Source organism: Arvicanthis niloticus, chromosome 1 (assembly GCF_011762505.2).
Source record: "Arvicanthis niloticus isolate mArvNil1 chromosome 1, mArvNil1.pat.X, whole genome shotgun sequence".
Classification (NCBI taxonomy): Eukaryota; Metazoa; Chordata; class Mammalia; order Rodentia; family Muridae; genus Arvicanthis; species Arvicanthis niloticus.
In genome coordinates, this window is record NC_047658.1 from 87,237,099 (window position 1) to 87,260,266 (window position 23,168).

The 23,168-nt window shown below is 38.3% G+C and overlaps 1 protein-coding gene and 1 non-coding gene across 5 annotated transcripts in view; one reads left to right on the forward strand and one right to left on the reverse strand.

The window, feature by feature from the left end:
* The window catches only part of Rexo5 (RNA exonuclease 5), a 54,623-nt gene that overhangs the window by 21,147 nt on the left and 10,308 nt on the right, over window positions 1-23,168 (forward strand). For all 4 annotated transcript variants that reach the window (XM_076941765.1, XM_076941769.1, XM_034486449.2 and 1 more), the window contains 7 exons: window positions 2,694-2,832; window positions 2,982-3,076; window positions 4,472-4,574; window positions 8,100-8,173; window positions 8,900-9,014; window positions 17,472-17,576; window positions 18,886-19,023. In XM_076941765.1, coding sequence (XP_076797880.1) covers window positions 2,694-2,832; window positions 2,982-3,076; window positions 4,472-4,574; window positions 8,100-8,173; window positions 8,900-9,014; window positions 17,472-17,576; window positions 18,886-19,023 — 769 coding nt within the window. The remainder of the gene's footprint in view (window positions 1-2,693; window positions 2,833-2,981; window positions 3,077-4,471; window positions 4,575-8,099; window positions 8,174-8,899; window positions 9,015-17,471; window positions 17,577-18,885; window positions 19,024-23,168) is intronic.
* On the reverse strand, window positions 17,112-17,296 carry LOC117701236 (U2 spliceosomal RNA). The gene has a single exon (XR_004605666.1). It is a non-coding gene; the product is annotated as a U2 spliceosomal RNA (small nuclear RNA).

A 23,168-nucleotide genomic window follows, 5' to 3' on the forward strand; every position in this document is an offset into this window, starting at 1 on the left:
ACATGAAAGTCCCTGATCAGCTCTTACAGTCTTTCCATTCTTTCTTTCACAATGTTCCCATAGCTGTAGGTATGAAGTGTGTTGCAGATGTATCCACTGAGACTGGGTTCACACCTCTGCATTTATTTGATTAGTTGTAGTTTTATGTAGTGGTATCTGTCTGTTTCAAAGAGAGGTTTCCTTGATTAGGGGTGAAAACTATACTTATCTGTAGGTATAAGAACAAGCGTTTATAGATTCTTGTTAGGGATTATGCTGATTGTAGGTTAGGGATTAGTGGTTGTAGATTCTCTTCCAATACCCAGTGAGATCACTAACACTGATTAGTTAGCTAGGTTTCCAGTACCAGGAATGATATCCCTCTTGTTGAATTGTTAGTCCAATTAGAGATCTGTTGATGACTGCCAAGGTATATGGGCCACTACTGCAACCATTGGGTTATCCTGACATGCTGATGATATGGTTGGTAAGCATCATAGCTATTAGTTGTCTCTCTCCTTTGGAAGTTTTCAGAGTACCTTCTGGTACCATGAAAGCTAATCCTTGGGGAGAGAGCATTCAGGTCAGTTTCATCTCAGGGGTTTTTTGGTCCTGTTTCTGAAGTGCATGTGTCTTCAGCTATAGGGACTTAACTTCTATCTCAGTGGGTAACCTAGGGTAACAAGCAACAGGCTGTATGTTGTATGAGTCTCTTTGACAGCCTTGGCTAACAACTCAAAATAGTGCTTCTCATGTCTAGCCTTAGGGGTTTTATTAGGTGGTCTGTGGCTCTTGGAGAGGGTACCTTTAGCCTAGATGAGAAAAATGTATTTATACATTAAATTGCATGCATTATAGGTTTGTTTGCATAACTGTCCATATTGTTATTTTACCTACTTCCCCCTTTCTTCTGTATTTAACTCCCTCCCTGTCTCTAAGAAACCTCCACACACTTTTTATTTTTTTACCCTGATCATATTACTTGAACACTGCTATTCTGCTCTCTGTTGTTCCCCAAACCTGATATCCTGGCAATGCCCCTGTTTTATTCTTTTGGTTTCTCTGTTTACTATAGGGTATGTATTCACATCTGAAGATTTGGAGCTAGGAGCTTCCAGTACAAGAGAACAGGCCACATTTGTGTTTCTGGGTCTGGATTACCTCATTCAATATCATCTTTTCTAAGTTTCATCCACTTATCTGCAGAGTTCATGATTTTTAGTAAAAGTAACTTTTATTTGCTAGATCTAATTGTCATATGGGAGGCTTACTACTGAATAAGTTCACCCTTTCTAGTTCTTTCTGAATTCTGGCTGTCTACTTCAACTCAGCTTTTCTGGCCCAAACTCCTCTCTAAGCTGACTGATTCAAACTGGCTTCTCTAAGCTTCTCACTGAATTGCTCTTTTTGGCCTCAAACTAACTCTGCAATCTGTTCTAATTTTCTGGCTTATTCTCACTCTCTGGCTCATTCTGTCTTCAACTGCATTCTGTCTCTATAAAACTGTCCTAGTAAACTGCCTCCTCTCTCTCTGTTCTGTTCTCTTAAGTTGCCTCTTTTTCCTGTCCTTGTGAGAGTTGAGCGTATCCTCTCTCTGTCTTATTTTGTCAAATCTTTCTCTGATTTATCACTTTGTCTGCCCCTCAATTAGATGTCACTTTCAAACATGGCTACCTCCTTTCAAACATGCTGCTAACCTTATAAACATTGTTTGAGATTGAAGGTGTGTACTAAAGACATGTCTACATTCCAGCTAGATCACAAAAACATAGGTTTTTTTTAATGTGATCCCTTGCCAGATTATCCATGTTGCTGGATTAAAATTCCTTTCTATATATGTATGCCACATTTTCATTATCCATTTGTTAACAGTAGGGAATTTAAATTGATTCCATTTCCTAGCTATTGTGAATACAGCAGCAGTGAATATAACTGAGCAAATTATCTGTGGAGTTGGATGTCAAGTCCTTTGGGAGTACTCCAAGGAATGGTATAGTTGTGTCATGGAGAATTTATTTTTAGCTTTTTGAGAATTCTCCACACTGATTTCAATGGCTGCAGCAGTTTGCAATCCTACCAACAGTAAATGTAGCTCTTCCAGCACTTGATGTCTGTTGTTCATCTTTGCTATTCTGACTGAGGTAAGATAAAATCTTAGTTATTTTGATTTATATAGTTCCCTAAGTACAAGGGCAGATGAACATTTTTCGAAATGTTCCTTTGCCATTATTTGTTTCTTCTTCTGAGAACTCAGTATTCAGGTCACAGCCCCCCCCCCCTTTTTTTTTTTCAAAATTAGTCATTTGTTTTGTTTTTTAACTCTTTGTTTTTTGAGTTTCTTATATATTCTGGGTATTAAAACTTTGTCAGATATATAGCTGGCAAAAATGCTGTCTTATTCTATGGGCTTCCTCTTCACCTGTTTGATTGTTTTGGCTCTGCAGAAACTTGTAGGTTTTATGAAGCCCTATTTGTCAGTTGTTGGCACATTTGTCTTGGGCAAATGGAGCCCTGTTTTGTAAGTCCTTTCTTGCACCTACATCTTGTCAAGTGATGTCCATAGATTTCCTCTGTTTAATGATGGGTTTTTTTAAAAACTTTCTCTGCTTATTTAGATCTTTAGCTTTTTCTGTAATAGGTGTTATTAAGTATAATTTTTCAAAGAGTTTTCTTGGAGAAAAGTTGATAGTTTATTTCTCTCTCTTTATTAAAAGTTTTTCAGGAGTCACAAAGGAGAGTCTTAACCCAGTGACAACGAAACTCAAAGATGTACAGAAGCTGTTAAGAGAACTGCTTCCTCCTGATGCTGTGTTAGTGGGCCATTGCCTAGACTTGGATCTCAGAGTATTAAAAGTGTGTATCTGCTTTAAGATTTTATTCTGTAATACAAAAACATAGTCCATTCAACTGAGATGTAAAGACTGGGCTCTTTACTCCCATCTATGCTCCCTGTTTATTTCGTTAGCATAAGATGCAATTCATTCATTCTCTTTCCTCCTCAGATGATACATCCATATGTTATTGATACCTCACTGCTTTATATTGGAAAACAAGGCAGAAGATTTAGGCTAACATTCTTAGCCAAAGTTATTTTGGGGTAAGTTTATGTATATTATAATGTTGTCCTGATAGATTGCACATGTTAGTATATATTATCCAATTGAGTCTCTGTTGTCTCTCCTAATTTATAAATATTACTCCCTCCAGTTCTTAGAAAATGAACAAATTAAGGGAATATAATTAGACCTCACAATGTGAGCACGTAATCCCAGCTATCTTGAAGGCTAGATCAAAAGATTCCCAAGTTCAAGAATTTCCAGGTCTATACAGTGAGTTCAAGGTCAGCTCAAGCAACTTAGTGAGACCCTGTCTAAAAATTAAAGTTTAAAAACAAATGGTATTTAGGTGGCAATATGATTCAGTAGATAAAGACATTTGCTGCCAAGCCTTATGGCGTGCATTCTATTCATGGGAGAACTGACTCCCATAAGTTGTCTTCTTCCTATACCCCAACCGAACACAAATTATACATGCCCAAACATATAAATAAACAAATACAATTAATTTTTTTAAATGTATTTATTTATATTTTATGTACATTGCTGTTTTGTCTACACATATGTCTGTGTAAGGGTATTGGGTCTCCTGGAATTGGAGTTACAGATAATTGTGAGTCGCCATATTGGTGCTGAGAATTGATTCTGGGTCCTCTGGAAGAGCAGTCAGTGCTCTTAACCACTGAACCATCTTTCCAGCTCCTTAAAAATATTTTAAAGGAGGTTAGAGATAGAACATTTGCCTATCATGTGTAAGGCCTTAGGTGTCATAGAATTTCAAAATATAACATAATTATTGAGTAAATCTTATAGTTTTGAAGCATATAAGTGCGTGTTTATTACAAGATGGTTCAAAATGAAAAGAAGAAAAATTGTAGAGGACTGGTTAAATTTGTAATTTGTGTTATTGTTTAAAGGATTGAAATAGATCTGTATGTGCTAATCTGGAAAGCCCTAAGATATTACTTAGAATAAAATAGAGTTGCTGAGTAGGATACATATAGATATTGGTATTGATAGATATATATTGGCGTAATAAATTAGATCTAGTGGGTATATTATCAGAAATATATTTCTATTTAATATTTTTTCATAAACAACTAAGGAGATACTTAAATGTATAGATACTTGCATATGAAATAATAAACTTCTAGAAGGAAATTTAACTGTTGATACATCTTAGAATGGCTGGGGAGTAGGCTAGAGACTTCATTGGCTAATCTTTTATTCATGTAGTCCACTTCCTCTGATCAAAGCCATTCCTGGTTGTTCTAGATGCCCAGTGTTAAGGACTAGCAATTGAGCAGAAAATAGGAATCTTGACTGTTGTGATACAAATCTGATTGTTATAATGGTGAAACTTTACATTCGATGTTTAAAAGAAATAACCATTTGAAAATATTCCCAGATACATACATTTTATCTTCACTTTCTAGGAAGGATATCCAGTGTCCTAACAAGCTTGGTCGTGATGGCATAGAAATTGCTAGAACAGCTCTTGAGCTGGTTCAGTATTTTCTTAAGTATGGGCCAAAGAAGGTTAGTATCTTTGACCAGTACCTTCGGCTTGCTTAATATTACAAAACTGATAGATCATTATTCCTGCTGTTACATTTCTTTACAAAATTAGTGATGTGATTAAGGCTAGTGTCATAGTTAGGGATTTTACTGTGTGAACAGTAACCATGACCAAGGCAACCCTTATAAGGACAAGATTTAGTTGCAGCTGGCTTACAGGTTCAGAGGTTCAGTCCATTATCATCAGTTTGGGAGCATGGCAGTGTCCAGGTAGGCATGGTGCATGAGGAGCTGAGAGTTCTACTTATTCATCTGAAGGCCACTAGGAGAAGACTGACTTCCAAGCAGCTAGGATGAAGGTCTTAAAGCCTATGCCCACAGTGACACACTTCCTCCAACAGGGCCACACCCTCATATAGTGCCACTCCTTGGGCCAAGCATATTCAAACCACCACAGTTCGTATTAAGACCCATATCATTAACATAATATACTAAGTATATACAGCCTCTGAGGTTGGGCTTATCTATTTTTAAGAGTATGCTATCAGCATCTAGTTATAGATTTGCTTTGAACAACTTGTTTCTAAAACTTTAAAATGAACATATGTGGTTTGCTCGGTTAGTATTGAGACAGGTAACTATATATACAGCTCTTAACACAGTGCATTGGATATACTGGGCACCATGTTGGTGATAATGATCATTGAATTGATGCTGTGTATAATAATTTATTGTGCTCTCTTAGAATAGGTGCACATTCCATTGTTCAGTGGGTATAGACTTGAAACGGACAGTTTCTGAAAGACTGTAAAATTATTTTTCTTGTTGGTGTTGTTGGTGGTTTTCTTGAGACACTGTTTGTAGGGTTAACCATGTAAAGGTTGTCTTTGTATTGGCAAAGAGTTGAGTACAGGCTCCACATTGATAATTGTTATTTTTATGAAGCATCACCTACTTCTCTGTCACCTGATTGATCAATAAAAAGCTGATCAGCCAATTAGCTGGGCTGAAGAGAATAGGGTGGGGCTTCTAATCCCTGCCAGGGGTCCAAGGTAGAGAGAGAGGTAGGAGGAGAACCATGAAGGAGAGGAGAGGTGGCCATGAGGCAGAAGGTCCAAGAGGAGTCATGAGCAGGTCACCAAAGGATTTGCTATGAGGAAACACATGGGACAGAGCAAACCAGGGCAAGGTTCAAATTGTAAGTTAAATGGGGCCTGTTGCTGGGAGGTAAATAGCTTAGAGGGTTAGAATAGCTCAGAACCTGCCCAGCTCAGGCTTAGAGCTTATTGATAAAAAAAAAAAAAAAAAAAAAAAACCAGGTCTCTGTGTCAGTTATTCTAGATTGAGCTAAAGAAGGCGTAGAAACACCCTGCAATTATATAGTAACAAAAAGGACATAGCAACCCCCTCCTCAAAATTACCATTATAAGTATACCATTACAAGTATATCTTTCTGTCTACCCTGGTTAGACTGTAACTTACTATGTATGTATAGCCAGACTGGCTTTAAATTTGTAGTGATCCTACATTTTCCTTCCAAATACAGGTCCAAATTAAAGGACCTGTAGGGACAAAAATGTGGGGGACATAATTTTGATTAAAGGTAAACTGAAAAGAGAAAGGTAAAGATAGGTAATCAGATAACAGTACAGCCTCATCTCTCTGGAGACTGAACCAGACAGACCCATTCTTTAGAAGAAACTGAAAGGGGAAAGAAAGTAAAGAAGGGAAATAAGCAATATAAGAGGAAACTAAGCAGGATCCAGTTGTCATGCCAAATTGACACTGAGTATTAGATAAGGGTAGAATGAACATGAGGGAAGATTTGGATGGAGCTATGGAATATGAAAACTCTGATGGCTGGAGTTCAGTTTTCACATTTCATGGCTGTCAGAAGTCCATGCCACCTCTGGTAGCTCCTCTGTGATAAGAAGTCCTGTTCTTCCCTCTGAGTCTGTCTTTGGATGACTGAATTACAGACACTGGTTCTGTCTGTGAGCAGTACTTCATAGGTAAGCGTCACAAATGCTAGTAACACCTCTGTGTGTTCTTCCAACTCTGGGGTTGTGAATGATGGCCACACCCCTATATAATTCTACCAATGCCCAGTGGGTTGCTTGAAGTTTTAGTAGTTTATAAGGCTACTGCACAAGGGTCTGTCACAAAATTTCCCTGATCAGTATAGTTCTTACTGCTTTGTCCAAGGTAGGGTTATTGAGAGTCTCTCAGCCTCAGACTCACTGCACTACTGCTGCTCTCTCCATAGTCTGTGCAGGTTGGAGTCTGTTGTTCTGATCCAGATGCTGCTCCTTGTTCCAAGCTCTGCCTTATGCTCTTCCTAAGGTCTTGATGGGCAATAGCAGTGGTAGGAGACTGATGAATGTGGTGAAGTTCTTGAGTTTTGGGTTCCTTACTCCTCTAGAGCTGTCTGAGGGTTCCTGATGCATTTGACCAATGCTGGTGGGTTTGGGAAAACTGAGTTTGGCCTTTGCCAGCTCTCTCCTGTTGTCCAGTATTCTGATCACTTGCTTCTACAAGTAATTGGAATCAGGATAAGTTCTTCCTAGAGCCAGTGATCCAGGACCTGCCTACTGGTAATGGTGAAACTGCCTCTGCCTCCCAATATGCCAGCTCCTGTTGGAGCACCTGACTGAACCACACCTCCTTCATTCTTTAAGAATGGTTGTGGGTTTTTTTTTTTTTTTTTTTTTTTTTTTAGCAGATTTTACTATTATTTATATTTTACTATATATTTATTTTACTATATATTTATTAGTATGCATGTACTAATAAATCACAGAGCAACAACTCAGCAGTGGTTCCTCTGGAAATGGTAGGACACAGGGAGACTCTAAATAGTTTGGTGGTTTGGTAAGTCTTGTCATTTAGATTTTATGTGTATGAGTGTTTTGTGTGCATGGATGTCTGTGCACCATGTGCATGCCTGGTGACTATGTAGGCCGGAGAGGGCATGGGATCCCCTGGATTGGAGTTAGAGATGGTTGTGAGCCACCATGTAGATGCTAGGAACTGAACCTAGGTTCTCCATAAGAACAATGAGTGCTCTTAACCACCGAGCCATCCGTTAGACTCCCAAATAGGTTATTTTTTAAGAAATTATATCTCACTTTTCAAGTAGACCTCCCTCTTTATGAATAAATATCAGACTTTTAGCAGTTTTGTATTAATGTACTGACTTTTTTGATGTTGCTATAAAAGTCATTGTTTTTCATTTCTAAAAAATTACATGTTTTCAGAGAAATACATTTTTAGTGACCGAGTAAGGAATGATGATGAGCCAAAATTGTCTTTACTTTTCATTCAGCCTTTCTTGGCTCTTTAAATTGTTAGTAGCTGGTGACAGATTGCTGTTCTTGGCTAAGCAGCCATAAACCATCTGATACTATTGAAGCCAGCTTGTTCTTAAGGCAGTGGCATAGCCTCAAGTTCTAAAGAAGCAGAGAATATCACTTAAGTGGATTTTATTTTCACCTCAAATGCTGTATAAAAACTTAAAATGATTCTTAATGTTTTATTTTTTTACAGATTGCAGAGTTGAATCTGGAGGCACTAGCAGCCAATCAAGAGCAAGGAAACAAGGAAGGAGCTACAAATATGAGGTGGTATTTTACATTTAAAACAAGAGCAAAGGAAAATGAAAGATGTACTCTCTAGTTTTCTAAATATGATTAATGTCTAAAATGGTATTTTTTGTTTAAAAAAAAAACACAGAAATAATTGAACTAAGTATTATTAGAAGAGATTATAGAGCCTTTAATCCCAGCACTCAGGAGGCAGAGGCACACATATCTCTGTGAGTTCAAGGGCAGCCTGGTTTATAAAGTGAGTTCTAGGGCAGCCAGAGCTATGCTGAGAAACTCTGTCTAGGGGTGGGGGTGGGACGAATGAAGACAATGTTAGGTTTGTTGGTATTTTTAAGTTAGAAGGCTTAGCCTGTAGCCTTTGATGCATTGCCCAGATTGGAGAAACACGCACATACATGCTCAGAAAGGGTTTGATTTCAAAGCATGAATGAGTGTGTCAAATCTTTAGACTCTTGCTTAAATCTTGATAGAAAGCTTTAGATATATTCCTAAGAGGAGGGGAAATTAGGATAACATCTTCTAATTAGATTTTCTGCAGTGATAAAAATCTGCTAGGTGGTATAACCACTAATCACATGTGACTAATGCAGTTGATTAACTGAGCTTTTAACTTAAAGTTGTGTAGCTAAATATTGCTAGTGACTACAATATTGGACAGAAGTATAGGCTCAAAAGTTAACTATCAAGTCATAATCTTAAAAAACGACTATTCTAATTTTAATCTCCTTTACTTCTTTACAGTGTTTTAAAATGCCTGGACTCAATGGGTCAAAAACTCCTTTTCTTGACCCAGGATATAGATAAGCTTTCTTCTTACAGAAACTGTCAAACTATTAAGTGCTCTTCAAATAAAGAGGTGAATGACCTATTATACCTTTGTAATATGTATTCACAACAGAGGATGATACAGCACTTTGTACAGTTCATGGAAGTGCCAAGAATTTTGCATCAGTTACCATGGCTAAAACGAGCAAGTCTGACTTCTGTCTCCAGTGTTTCATGGAGCACTCTTAAGTCAGCTGCCTCATAGGAGCAGACCTGCCTCATAGGAGCAGACCTGCCAGCTCTCAGCATCTGCTTCAGAGACCAGTAGGCTTAGCCCTGCACACCACTTGTGGTTCTGGTGTATGGAGATGTTTGTTTTGGAGCCTGGCTGTGTCTTTTTATATGTCCTTTGATCTGTTGTTGTTCTGTATGTAATATGGGCATCAGTGTTTATTTGTCTTCCCTGCTCACCCAGCCCTGGGATTAAAAGTGCACTGACATTTCTGGCTTTTATGTGAGGCCAAACCAGGTCCTTGTGGTTGCTCAGAAAGGTGCTGACCATCCCTGAAATGTTATTTTACTTTTTTTGATCATTTATTGTGTATAATCCTTTTCTTTTCCTTCTGTTTTTAGGGGGTGGGGTGGTATGTTTGTTGGTATTTTACTATGCAGGTATTTTACATATAGTATGACTGTGCACCTCTTTCTAGTGCCTATGGAACCCAGAAGAAGGAGAAGGTACCAGATCTCGAGAGACTGGAGTCACAGTTTTGGATTCCCATGTGGGTGCTGGGAATTAAACCTAGGGCCTCTGGAGGAACAGCCAGTGGTGTTAACCAAGCCACCATTTTAGTTCCATAATTGTTTTTGTTAACTAAAAGTTCTTTTTGAGAATTTCATCTCTGAATATTATATTTCTTTTTTTTTACTTGATATTTTACTTATTTACATTTTAGATGTTATCCCATTCCCCCATTCACTCCCCCCAGAAACTCCCTATCCCATCTCCCCTCCTCTTGCTTCTATGAAGGTGTGCCCCCACCCACCCACTCCCACCTTCCCGCCCTCACATTCCCCCACACTGGGGCATCCAACCTTCATGGAACAAAGGACAAGGACAAGTATATCTCTCTTCTACCTAATGTTGCTGATATTTATTTAGGGCTTGACTAGTTAGGATTGGAACCTATTAGTGAGCTCATACCTGGAGAAGACTGATTCTGCTTCTCCCAGATTTCCCCCATCCAAGTTAGCATGTCAACTGGTGTGGTCAATATGCAGATACTATTTAGGCATCCTTATTGTGAAGAATTCACAGGTACAGCTTTTGGATCGTGTTTAGAAGACACTGTCTTACAGCAGGCATCCTGGTCTTTGGCTCTTGCAAATTTTCTGCAGTGTTCCTTGAGCCATAAGGCTATGATGTAGATGTATGAACTGGGGCTGAGACCCCATAGGGAGTTGTTCTCTGCATTCTGACTAGTTGTGGATTTCTGTAATAGCCTCCTCCTGCTTCAAAAAGAAGCTTCATTATGAGGGTGAAACCTGCACTCATCTGTGCTAGGAGAGTAAGTATTTAGTATGCATGCAGAGATTATACTGGTTTGGAAAAGTAGCAGAAGTAAGTTCTTCTCTTGGATTCATAAACTCACTAGCCATGGGCAGTTGGCTAGGTTTGTAGTACCAAGTGTGAATTCTCTTCTATTGAATAGGCTTTAAATCCAGTAAAACATCTTCAATCCCAGTATTGAAATGCCACTATTAGATCAATAGGGATAGCTTACCATCTGCAAAGCCTAGAAACCATGATAATTGGTGAACCCAGAAAATGATAATTCTAAGTTGTGCATATTAGTGGTTGTGTTTGGATATATAGTATACTGGCATTGATAGTTATATATTACAATTTACCTTTATATAGTAGCACACCTTTTCATTCATGTGTAAGAATCCTATACCACATTCTTTCACTCCTTCTGTCCTTATTGCTGTGGTTGTCATCATAGCTTACTTCTATATGTATTATATACATACAGATATAGAACCCACTCTATATTGTTAGTGTTTTTGCTTTGGCTGTGAATTATTTTAAAAAGATTTGGGGATTGGAACACTGGTTAGTGTATCAGCAGACTGCCTGCTTTTACAAAGGACCCTGGCTCTGTTCCCTGCACCAACATGGCAGCTCATAACCACCTGAAACTCTAGTACTAGGGGATCTGATACCCTCTTCTGTCCTCCACCAGCACCAGGAACATAATGTAGTGCACATACCTATATGCAGACAAGCACTCATACACATAGAAAGTAAAATAAATACAGATTTTAGTAAAAGGATACAATAGGTATATTTGTCATGTGATTATCACATCTAATGGTATTTATTCCTTCATATAAATTCAAATTTTAATCTGGACAGTACAGAGTCTGTAGATACTAAATTCTTAACAGCTTTTGTATATGTAACAGTCATTTTTAAAAAAAAAAACTTTGATGTTTGGAACGTATTTTAGGTGATATTTGTTTTCTTTGTAGTACTTTAAAGATCTTACTACATGTCTTTTAGCTTCTGTCAGATTTCTTACTTTACTGTTCTAGTTTTCTATGATAAATAACCGTGACCCAAGACAACTTAGGGAGCAAAGGATTTATTTGACCATATGCCTCTACATCAGTCTGTCATTGGGTAAAGCAGGGAACTTGGAGGCAGGAACTAAGTAGAGGCCATGGAGGAGCACTGCTTACTGGTCTGCTCCTCATGGCTTCCTTCTTTATACAGCCCAGGACCACTGCCCAAGAATGGTAGTGCTAGGGGAGTGGGAGGAATAGGCTCCCCAACACCATCACCAATCATGAAAGTGCTCCACAGATCTGACCACAGGTCGGTTTGACAGAGGTAATTCCTCAACTGTAAATGTAACTCGGGTTTTATCTACTTCCCCCTTGTTCCCTAATTAATGACATGGAGACCTTATATTTATTAATGAGCTGCAAGCATTATAGCTTGGCAGATACTCATCTATTTTAACCTGACCATGCTGGTCTGGACTATTTACTTCCCAGCCAGTTCCCAGCCACATGCCTCATTTCATGAGTCTTGCCTGGTCTCTCTCTGTTCTATGTGTGTCCTAATGGCTACTCCCTTGGTGACCTGCTCATGACAAATCCTCATGGTCCTTCTCCCTCTTTTCTCTCTCCCCCTCTCTTCATCCCTCCCTCCTCTACCCACCCCCAGCTGGAATCCTGTGGGATCAGAAGTCCTGCCCATGGTCAACAACTAATCAATCAGAGGTGATGGAAAACCTTTACATGTCATTGAGACAGGAGATACTCCAGTATTCTGGACTATAACCAGATCTCTGGCACAGAAATCAACCTCCCAACACTCAACTGAGGCTGCCTCTTTCTAGATGACTTCAGCTTGTATTAAGTTGAAGAAACAAAGAAAAACAACCAGTACACCGAGTTTATCATATTTACAAAATTAGAAAAAAATTACTGTTTCTTCCAGTTTTATCTTTCATCACTATACTTTTGTTTGGTGACTCCCACTGTCATTACATTAGGATGCTGAGAGTCCTACAGACCACTGCGATTCATTTTCTCCCAGGTTTTTCCCTCTCTATTTTATTACAGATAATTTTTCATTGTTATTGTCTTCAGGCTCCATCATAAATTTAGTTATATTTAATATGTTAGTAGTTATATCTAGTAAACTTTTACTTTAAAATTATAACTTTAATCTTAAAAGTTAAATAGGCTCTCATATCTTCCATGCCTCTAATAATAGACTCAGACTTTTCTTTCTCCTTTCTTCTGGAATATATAACTATTTTAACACTTTTACATATTTGATTATTCATTTCATTTTTACATTAGCTTTTAAGTTATTTCCATTCTTGTAAGTTGTGTTTTTATGCTTCTTTGCATGCCTGGTAGCTTTTGTTTGTCTTCCACGCCAGATACAGTGAGTTTTATTTGATTGTTATAATATAGTTTTTGTGTCCTTGTAAATATATGTGAGCTTTGCTTTGAATGTGGTAGTTTTATGGAAACAATGTTCCTTAGGCTTTTGCATTTAATATTTTTAGGTAGAACCATGATAGTTCTCACCCAACTACTGATATAAAATTAAACTTTGTACTTGATGGTACAAGGATCATGATGAGATTCTGTGCTCTAGTTTGGGAAACTCTAAACTATTCTTCACCCTGTGTGAGTTTTTGGAAATGTTCCTAACAGTCCTTTAGGATGTTTTGTTTTGTTTTTCTGAACCTTACATAGTTTACTTACATGGGCTCACTACAATCATGAATATTTGAGGGTTAAATCTCTTTGCAGGTCTCTGAAAGTTCTGTATATAGCTCTTCACTCAGTGATGCTCTAGCCAGCAGATTTCCCCATTTCTCTCTGGCCTGGAAATGTTCTCTAGGCAGCAAACTAGAGAGATTACATGATTCATTGTGATTGTTTCCTGTCTCTCGGGGATTATTATCCTTCTTTTTCTAATGTCCTAAGAATTACTCTTTTTCACCCCTCTTTTCTGAACACCTCCCCACCTGGCATAGGCTTTAAGGACTTTGTGGGCATATGTATTTATATGGTTACAGGTACATGCATGTTGAGATCAGAGAACTTCAGGTATTTGAGACAGTCTCTCTCGTTAGCAAAAAACTTTACCAGTTAGTCTAGGCTAGTTATCTGGCGAGTTTCCAAGAGTCTGCTTGTCTCTGTCTTTCATCTCACCACCACTGGGATCGCAAGCACATGCCAGTGCCGCTAGTGTTTTGCATGGGTTCTTGATAGTGAACTTGGGTTTTGATACGTGTAAGGAAAGTGATTTACCAACCGAGACATTACCCAGCCTTCATTATTTTTTAATAGACTTTAATTTTTAGTTAAGTTTCAGTCATGGCAAAATTGCCTGCAAAGTACATTTCCCATTTATCCTCTCTCTGCCTCTATACATGCACAACTTCTGCCATAGTCAACAGTCCATACTAGACTGTTGCTATCAGTGAATCCACACTACACATCCTAATCACCCCAAAATCCATTATTTAAATTAAGGCTCACTCTTGATGTTGTATGTGCTATAGATTTTGACCAATGTTTGATGACATGTATGTACCACTATAATATAGAGTAGTTTCATTACAGTATCCTAAATATTTTATAATAAATGTGCTTTGCTAATTCATTCTTTCCTCTAGAAACCACTGATATTTTCATTGGCTCAATAGTTTTGCCTTTTCCACAATATCCCATAATTGGAATACATACATATATATGCATGCGTGTGTGTGTGTGTGTGTGTGTTTGTGTGTGTGTGTGTGAGAGAGAGACAGAGAGAGAGAGAGAGAGCCTTTCAGATAGGCTTATTTTAGCTAGTAATGTTCATATTTCCTCCATATTTTTTCAGTGCTTTTTAATGATTTCTGTTTTTAATGATTGAAATACTCTATTGTTCATTCTGCAGCTTTCATATCATGGAGTCAACCAACCATGAATCAGAAATAATAACTGTACATGTGAAGACTTTTTTTTTCTTTCTTATTGTTCCTTAGCAGTGCTGTAGAATAACTATTTATCTAGTATTTATAGTCTCTTAAATAATATAATCTAGAGATGGCGACTCAGCGTCTACAACAGTGTATACAGATCAAATGTAAATATTACTTTACATTAAGTAGTATAAGTAATCTTAAAGATGGTGACTCAAAAGGTATACAAGAAAGTTTATACAGATCAAATACTATGCCATTTTATAGTAAAGTCCTGGAGCATAACATGGTGGTATAATCTCAACATTCAGAAGACAGACATTTAGAAGGCAGAGGCAAGAGTTCAGGATATTCATAGATCTACATTTTTCCAGATTCAGTTTATTAAATTATATTTTGTTTGTTTACTTAGGCTGTTTCCTTGACTCTTTGTATGCTATGTGAATTCAAAGACAGACATTTCAAAAAGTAACAAGTTCTAATCTGAGGTGATGATTTAACTTATCACACAAATTAAGTACCAGCATTCAGATTCCCTTGTATTATAATTGTTCTGTTACTATGATAAAACACTGATGAAAATTCAGCTTGTGGGTTATAGTGTATCATTGAGGGAAGTCAGGTCAGGAACTTGAAGTTGAAACCTTGAAATGCTTCTTGGTGGTGCTCTCTAGCTCATGTGTAGCTATACATCTTGGACTACCAGTCCAAGGAATGATGTCACCCACAGTATGCTGGGCCCTTCTACATAAATTAATAGAACAATTCCTCAGACATGCCCACAAGACATTTTTACTCTAAGCAGTTCCTCAGTGGAGACTTTCAGATGACAGTAGGCTATGTCAAGCTGAAAATTAAAGATAACAGGAATATCATGTAAAAAGGAAGGCAGAGTGGGGTCTGCAGAGAGACAGAGCTAGGTAAAGATGCCTGGAGCACGCAGGCTTGACAGACTAGCTGAAACTGAGAACCCAGGTTCAACAAAATACCCTGCCTCAAAGTGACTGAAGGAGATACCCTAATATCAACCTCAGGCCTCCACACCAGCATGCACACATGTGCACATATACCTGCACACATAAGCACCATAACAAGGAAAATGTCTATATCCAGACATATGCAAGAGAGAGAGAGGGAGGGAGGGAGGGAGGGAGGGAGGGAGGGAGGGAGGGAGGAAGGAAGGAAGGAAGGAAGGAAGGAAGGAAGGAAGGAAGGAAGGAAAAAAGGAAAGGAAAGGAAGGTAGGTAACCAGTTCTGGTTTTATAGTCTGCTTCATGCAGCATCTCCTACGTTTCAAGATTTCATCTCCTGCACTTCAAGGTTTGTTTTCTGGGAGTCTAACTGCATTTTTTAAAAACTATCTCAGATTCTCTTGGCAGTTTGCTGCTCATAATTTCTTATACCTCATGGCATCTTCCTGTGGAAGTATATCTCCAATATGACACAGTAATCATCTTTTAATGATTTCTAAACAAGTCCACGAGTCCTGTCAGGTCCCCAAATCCAATGAGAAGAAACCAGTTTATCAGGCACCCCTTGGGTTCTCCAGAATATGGGCAGAGTCTACTTTATTTACATTCTAAGAGAGAATCTCTGGAGTAGAAAGTTGCCTTCCCATTAAGCCCCTATTGGTTCAGAGGGGAGAGGGGAGGGAGAGAGAAGTGGGAACATAAAATACTGCAGTGTCATTTCCCATTCACTAGCATGTCTTACCCCTCAAGTGCTAAAGTTAGAGGCATATACCCCACCACTCTGTTTACAATACTTGGGGTTTAGGGTGTCTTGTTTGTTTGAGACTAATTTTATGATGTTAGGGAGAAGAGATGAATTTATAATATTAGAAAAGGTTAGCATATGTCCTCTCTGTAAGAGCTTTAATTTACCTCTTAATTTTCATCCCTGCTGCATCCACAAAGGGCAGCACCCTTTTTTTCTATATACTTCATGCTGCTTTCTGGCTGCTAGGCTGTAGGCAGGTGTTATGAAATATCAGTGTTGTGACATTATTTGCATTTACTGGGACTTTTTCTTTCTAGGGGTACTTTTGTTTGTACTTCACCTAATTCTTTCAGAGCATTGATTTTCCTCCTCCCTATACACCCCTGCCACCAATGACTCTTAAGCATCCTTTCTTTCTTTTCTTTTTTTGTTTTGTTTTTTGAGACAGGGTTTCTCTGTGTAGCCCTGGCTGTCCTGGAACTCACTCTGTAGACCAGGCTGGCCTCAAACTCAGAAATCCGCCTGCCTCTGCCTCCCAAGTGCTGGGATTAAAGGTGTGCACCATCACTGCCCGGCACATTCTTTTCTTTATTCACAGACTTTCAGCAATGTGTAATGATGGAAGCCCCTGTTGCAATTTATATTCTTACTTACAAGTAATTTGAAGGTTGTGTAGTAATCACTTTCCATAGTATTTAAAGTATGTGCTATGTGTGTTATGTATTTTATAGATGGCTTTTATGTGATAGTAGAGTGTTGAATCCAGCGTCTTATGTATGGTGAGAGCTGAGCCACTAAACTATATCCACAGTTCTTTTAGTTTTGATGCAGTCTCACTAAGTTGCCTGGTCCAACTGTGAACTCAGTCTATAGTGTCGTCTTGAACTTGATATCCTCAGCCTCTGTGTGGTTGGGGTTATAAGCCTGGACCTCCAGGCTGGTGCAAGCAAATCTTATATTCTTAGAAGGGGTGCATTTTTTCTGAGGCTCTACAATACCAGGTTGACCTGTGAAGTGGATGTAACAAGTTCCCTTCCATCTCCCTGCTTTAGAAACTTGTTTCATATGTTGTTCTGGACAGAGCACATAGTATGGTAAACTGGCAAGGACAGATACTATTTGGGGTCTTAGCCAAAGGCCAAGAAGCAGTGATTTGATGGCTTTTCTAAGGGACTGTGCTGTTGCCATTTTTCTCTAGACATGGAAGCCAACTATGTATTACTTTGGGGTATGAGTAAAAGGCAAGTGTATATTACTGTGGTTCTTGGAGTTGAGTGAGTACTGGGTTTCTAATGCTTGTTGTCTGTGCTGTCTATTATCTTCAGGTGCTTGAGCAAGCCAGAGTGGAAGTTCCTTTGTTCCCCTTCAACATTGTGCAGCTCTCTTTTCAGCCCTTTCCACCCCTCTTTGCTGAGGAGATGAAAACCAGTGTAAGTAGATGGATTCTGATGAAGTGTTTGATAACTTACCACCTCTCTTCATAAGGAAAGGAATGCACACTTGATTAAATTATATCTCTTTTTTCAAATTATTTCAATAAATAATAACATTTGAAAAACATGTTTTATAAAACAGGAATCAGACTGATTACATTGTTTTGCAATTTAACTTTATGCATGTGTTTAATGTATGTGTATATGTATACAGGTATGCAGGTGGGTGAGTGCATATGCCCATGCATGCACAAGGTCAGAGGCCATCATTAAATATCTTCTTTAGCTTATTTTTTTGAAACAGAGTGTCTCACTGAATCTAGAGGCCACTTATCCTGTTTCTACCTGACAGCATTAGGATTTGAGACATGTGTCATTTACACCTAGGTTTCCATGTGGGTGCTGGCAATCTGAACTCAAGTCGTCAAGCAGGCACTTTATCCATTGAGCTGTTTTCCCAGCCCCTTGTTACAACTTTATATTTTATTTAATTTAAAATGCATCCTCTATGTTATTACTTAGTTTATTTTTCTTATTTTTAAAGTATTAAGGTATTCTACTTGCAGTATACCTATTATTGAGAGCATTTGTATTTTTAATTTTTTCTATTATAAATATTTTTCTATTAAAAATTATGTTGCATCCTTGAATATAAACTCTTTATTTTATTTTATTTTATTTTATTTTATTTTATTTTATTTGTTTCTTGTTGTTTGAGATAGAGTCTTTATGTAATCCTGGCTATCATGAATTGATCTATCTCTTTGTCGATGTCTGTCTGTCTCTGTCTGTCTCTGTCTCTCTGTCTCTCTCTGTCTCTGTCTCTCTCTGTCTCTGTCTCTCTCTCTCTCTCTCTCTCTCTCTCTCTCTCTCTGGAGACGAGGCTAGCTTCATACTCACAGAGATGAGGCTAGCCTCATACTCACAGAGATCCTCCTACCTTTGCCTCCCATCTATGCCTACATCTATGGTAACTTTTTAAAGGTTTATTGATTTTATTTTTTATGTATGAATTTTCTCTGCAAGTATGTGTGTGTTCCACATTTGTGCTTGGTGCCCTTGAAGGTCAGAAGAGGACAATGGGCTCCCTGGAACTCGAGTTATAAATGGTTGTAAACTACCATGTGAGTGTTGGGTACCACACCTAGCTCTTCTGCAAGAGCAACAAGTGCTCTTAACCACTAAGCCATATTTCCAGACCTTTAATAACTCTGAACTTTAGACATTTGAAAGGTAAGACATGCCTTGCCTTATGGCTTCAGCTCCTTTTCACATCCATCTCTTTGTTCTGTTATTTGTCCTACAGATGAAGACCAAGTGGACAGAGATGTCAACTGTCTATGCTGGACCATTTAGCAAAGATTGTAACGTTGGGGCTCTGAAGAAGGTGTTTAGTAGCTTGGGCCCAGTACAGTCAATAACTCTTGTTCTTGAAACTTACAGGGTAAGATGAAAAAATTAAGGTTTTTGACTTAGAAAAATCAGATGATTGTGGGGACTGTGCAGCTAATGGCGCAATGAGCTTGAGTGTCCCCAGCTCTGTGTCTTATAAATAATCAGGTTTTCCAGAGCTTATGTTTTTGTGTATTAATAATTTTTATTTTGTTTTGCTTAAAGAGAAATCTGCCATGAGAGCCAGACAAAAATGTGTCTGCCGAAGCCAGGCATGATAGTACATGCCTTTAATCTCAGAACTCCAGGAGGCAAAACAACAAAATCCCTGCTATTTGAATGTAGCCTTTGTATCTTCTGATTGTAACCTCACTACATTCCTAACCACTTTTTATTTTAGACAGAGAAGCTCATTGCATAGCCTGTGTTGGTATAAGATATGCCACCATCCTGATACTGCCTTCTGAATAGCTAGGATTATAGGTGTATGCCACCACACACTATACCCAGCTTCAATCCTTCCTTCCTTCCTTTCTTTCTTTCTATCTTTCTTTCTTTCTTTCTTTCTTTCTTTCTTTCTTTCTTTCTTTCTTTTGTTCTTTCTCTCTCTCTCTGTCTCTCTCTGTCTCTCTCTTTCCTTCTTTCTTTCTTTCTTTCTTTCTTCCTTCCTTCCTTCATTCCTTCCTTCCTTCCTTCCTTCCTGTCTGTCTGTCTTTTTTTCTTTCTTTCTCTCTGTCTTATTTTCTTTCTTTTTTAAAGAAAAAGTTATGTAATATATTATAAGGGTACTATAGCCCATTTTTCTTATTTTAATTCCCCAGTCTCTTAAATTTTGTATATTGGGTCTTTTATTAATTTACTTACTTTATATCCTGATCACAGCTTCCCTCTCCCTCTTCTCCTCCCAGTCTCCCCCTCTCCCCTCCCCTCCTCCCTCCCCCATGCCCTCTTCCCTTTCTCCTCAGAGAAGAGGTAGCCTCTCATGGATATCAGCTTGCCTTTGCATATCAAGTTGTACTAGGACTAGGTGCATCTTCTATTGAGGCTAGACAAGGCAGCCCAGTTAGGAGAAAGAGACCAAAGGCAGGCAGCAGAGTCAGAGACTGACCCTGCTCTTGCTGTTAGGGGTTCCACATGAAGACCAAGCTGCACAAATGTTACATATGTGTAAGGAACTATGTCCATTCCCATGCATGTTCTCTGGTTGGTGATTGGGTCTCAGTAAGTCCCTATGGGCCCAGGTTAGTTGATTCTGTAGATTTTCTTGTGGTTTCTTGACCTCTCTGGCTCCCTCAATCCTTCCTTCCTCTTTTCCAAAGATTCCCCATGTTCTGTCTAATGCTTACCTGCAGGTCTCTACATCTGTTTCCATCAGCTGCTGGGTATCAAGCTTCTCATATGACAGTTACCCTAGATTCCTCTCTGCAAGTATAGCAGAATATCATTAACAGTGTCAGGGGTTGCCTCTCTCTTACGGCATAGGCCTCAAGTTGAGCTAGTCATTGGTTGGCCATTCCCTCAATCTCTGCTCCCTACACATATTGTAGGCAGGAAAAATTACAGGTCAAACATTTTGTGGATGGGTTAGTGTCTCCATTCCTACTTTGGAAGTCTTGGAGATGGCCTGTTCAGTCTCCATATCCTCTATTGCTAGGAGTCTTAGGGTCACCCTCATAGATTGCTGGGAGTTTCCATTGTCCTAGGTTTCTAGCTCCTCTCAAAGGTGCCTGTTCTCTCTCCTTCTGTCTTCTCAACACTTGATCCCTCCTGTTTTCCTCACCACCCCTTCTCGTACCCAGTTTTCTCCCTCACTTGATCCCCAGTATTTATTTTATTTCTCATTCTCAGTGAGATTTAAGCATCTTCCCTTGGGCCCTCTTTTACTTAGCTTCTTTGGGCCTGTGGTTTTAGCATGGATTAGAAGTGAGTACATAGCTTGTTTGTCTTTCTGGGTCTGGGTTACCTTACTCAGGAAGATCTTTTCTAGTTCTATCTATTTCCCTGTAAATTTCCTGATTTCATTGTTTTTAATAGATGGGTAATATTCCATTGTGTAAATACACCACATTTCTTTATCCATTCTTCAGTTGAGGGACATCTACATTGTTTCCAGTTTCTGGGCATTATGCTTAAAGCTGCTATGAACACAGTTGAACAAGTGTCCTTGTGGTATGGTGGAGCATATTTTGAGTATATGCCCAGAAGTAGTGTAGCTGGGTCTTAAGGTAAAACTATTTCCCATTTTCTAAGAAACCACCAAATTGATTTCCAGAGTGGTTCTACAAGCTTGCACTCCCACCAGCAGTGGAGGAGTGTTTCTCACTCTACTTCTTCACCAACATGAGCTGTCACTTGAGTATTTGATCTTAGTCATTCTGACAAGCCTAAGAAGGAATCTCAGAGTCTTTTTTATTTCATTTCCCTAATATTGAACATTTCTTTAAGCACTTCCCAGCCATTAGAGTCCTCTGTAAAGAATTCTGTTTACCTCTGTACCCCATTTTTTAACTGGGTTATTTGGTTTGTTGATGTCTAATTCCTTGAGTTCTTTATATATTTTGGATATCAGCCTCTGTCAGATGTAGGGTTGGTGAAAATCTATTCCTATTCTGTAGGCTGCTGTTTTGTCCTATGTCAGTGTCCTTTGCCTTACAGAAACTTTTCAGTTTCATGAGGTTTTATTAATTGTTGATCTTAGTGCCTGGACTATTGGTATTCTGTTCAGGAAAACTTCCCCTGTGCCAATCCATTTGAGGCTATTCCCCACTTTCTCTTCTGTCAGATTTAATATATCCAGTTTTATCTTGAAGGCTTTGATCCCCTTGGACTTGAATTTTATGCAGGGTGACAGATTTGGATATATTTGCATTCTTCTACTTGCAGACATCAGTTAAATCAGAAACATTTGTTGAAGATGCTTTCTTTTTTTTCCATTGTTTTAGATTCTTTGTCAAAAATCAAGTCTCCATAACTGTATGGGTTTATTTCTGGGTCTTTGATTTGATTCCATTTATCAACCTGTCTGTTTTTAATGCAGTTTTTATTGCTATTACTCTGTAGTACAACTTGAGATTAGGGATAGTGATAGCTCCAGGAGTTCTTTTATTGTATAGAATTGTTTTAGCTATCCTGTGGTTTTGTTGTTGTTGTTTGTTTGTTTTTCCATATGAAGTTGAGAATTGTTTTTTCAGGGTCTGTATAAAATTATGTTGAAGTCTTGATGAGAAATGTGTTGCATCTGTAGAGTGCTTTTGGTAGGGTGGCCATTTTTACTGTTAATCCTACCCACCCATGAGCATGAGAGATCTTTCTGTCTTCTGAGATCTTCTTCAGTTTCTTTCTTCAGAGACTTGAAATTCTTGGCATACAGGTCTTTCACTTGCTTTTTTAGAGTTACACCAAGATATGTTATATTATTTGTTGCTATTGTGAAGGGTGTTGTTTTCCTAATTTCATTCTCAGTCTTTTCGTCTTTTGTATAAAGGAAGGCTACTGATTTTTTTTTTTTTTTTTAGTTAAGTTTTTATCCAGTCACTTTGCTGAAGGTGTGTATGAGCTGTACGAGCGCTCTGGTGGAGTTTTTGGGATCACTTATGTGTACGATCATATCATCTGTGAATAGCAACCCTTTGACTTGTTCCTTTCCAATTTATATACCCTTATTATTCTAGGTAAAACTTCAAGTTTTATTGAATAGGTATAGAGAGTGGGCAACCTTGTCTTTTTCCTTATTTTAGTAAAATTGCTTTAAGTTTCTCTCCATTTAATTTGATGTTTATCAGCTTGTTATATATTGCCTTTATAATGTTTATATATGTACCTTGTATCCTTGATCTCTCCAAGACTTTTATCATGGAGGGGTGTTAGATTTTGTCAAAGGCTTTTTCAGCATCTAATGAAATTATCATGTGAGGTTTTTTCTGTTTATTTATATGGTGGATTACATTAATAGATTTTCATATATTGAACCACCCTTGGATCTCTGGGATGAAGCCTACTTGCTCATAATGAATAATGTTTTTGATATGTTCTTGGATTTGTTTTGCAAGTATTTTATTGACTATTTTTACATCGATGTTCATAAAAGAAATTGGTCTGAAATTCTTTGTTAAGTCTTTATGTGACAGTGACTTCATGAATTAGTTTGGCAATGTTCCTTCTGTTTCTATTTTGTAAATTAGTTTGAGGAGTATTGGT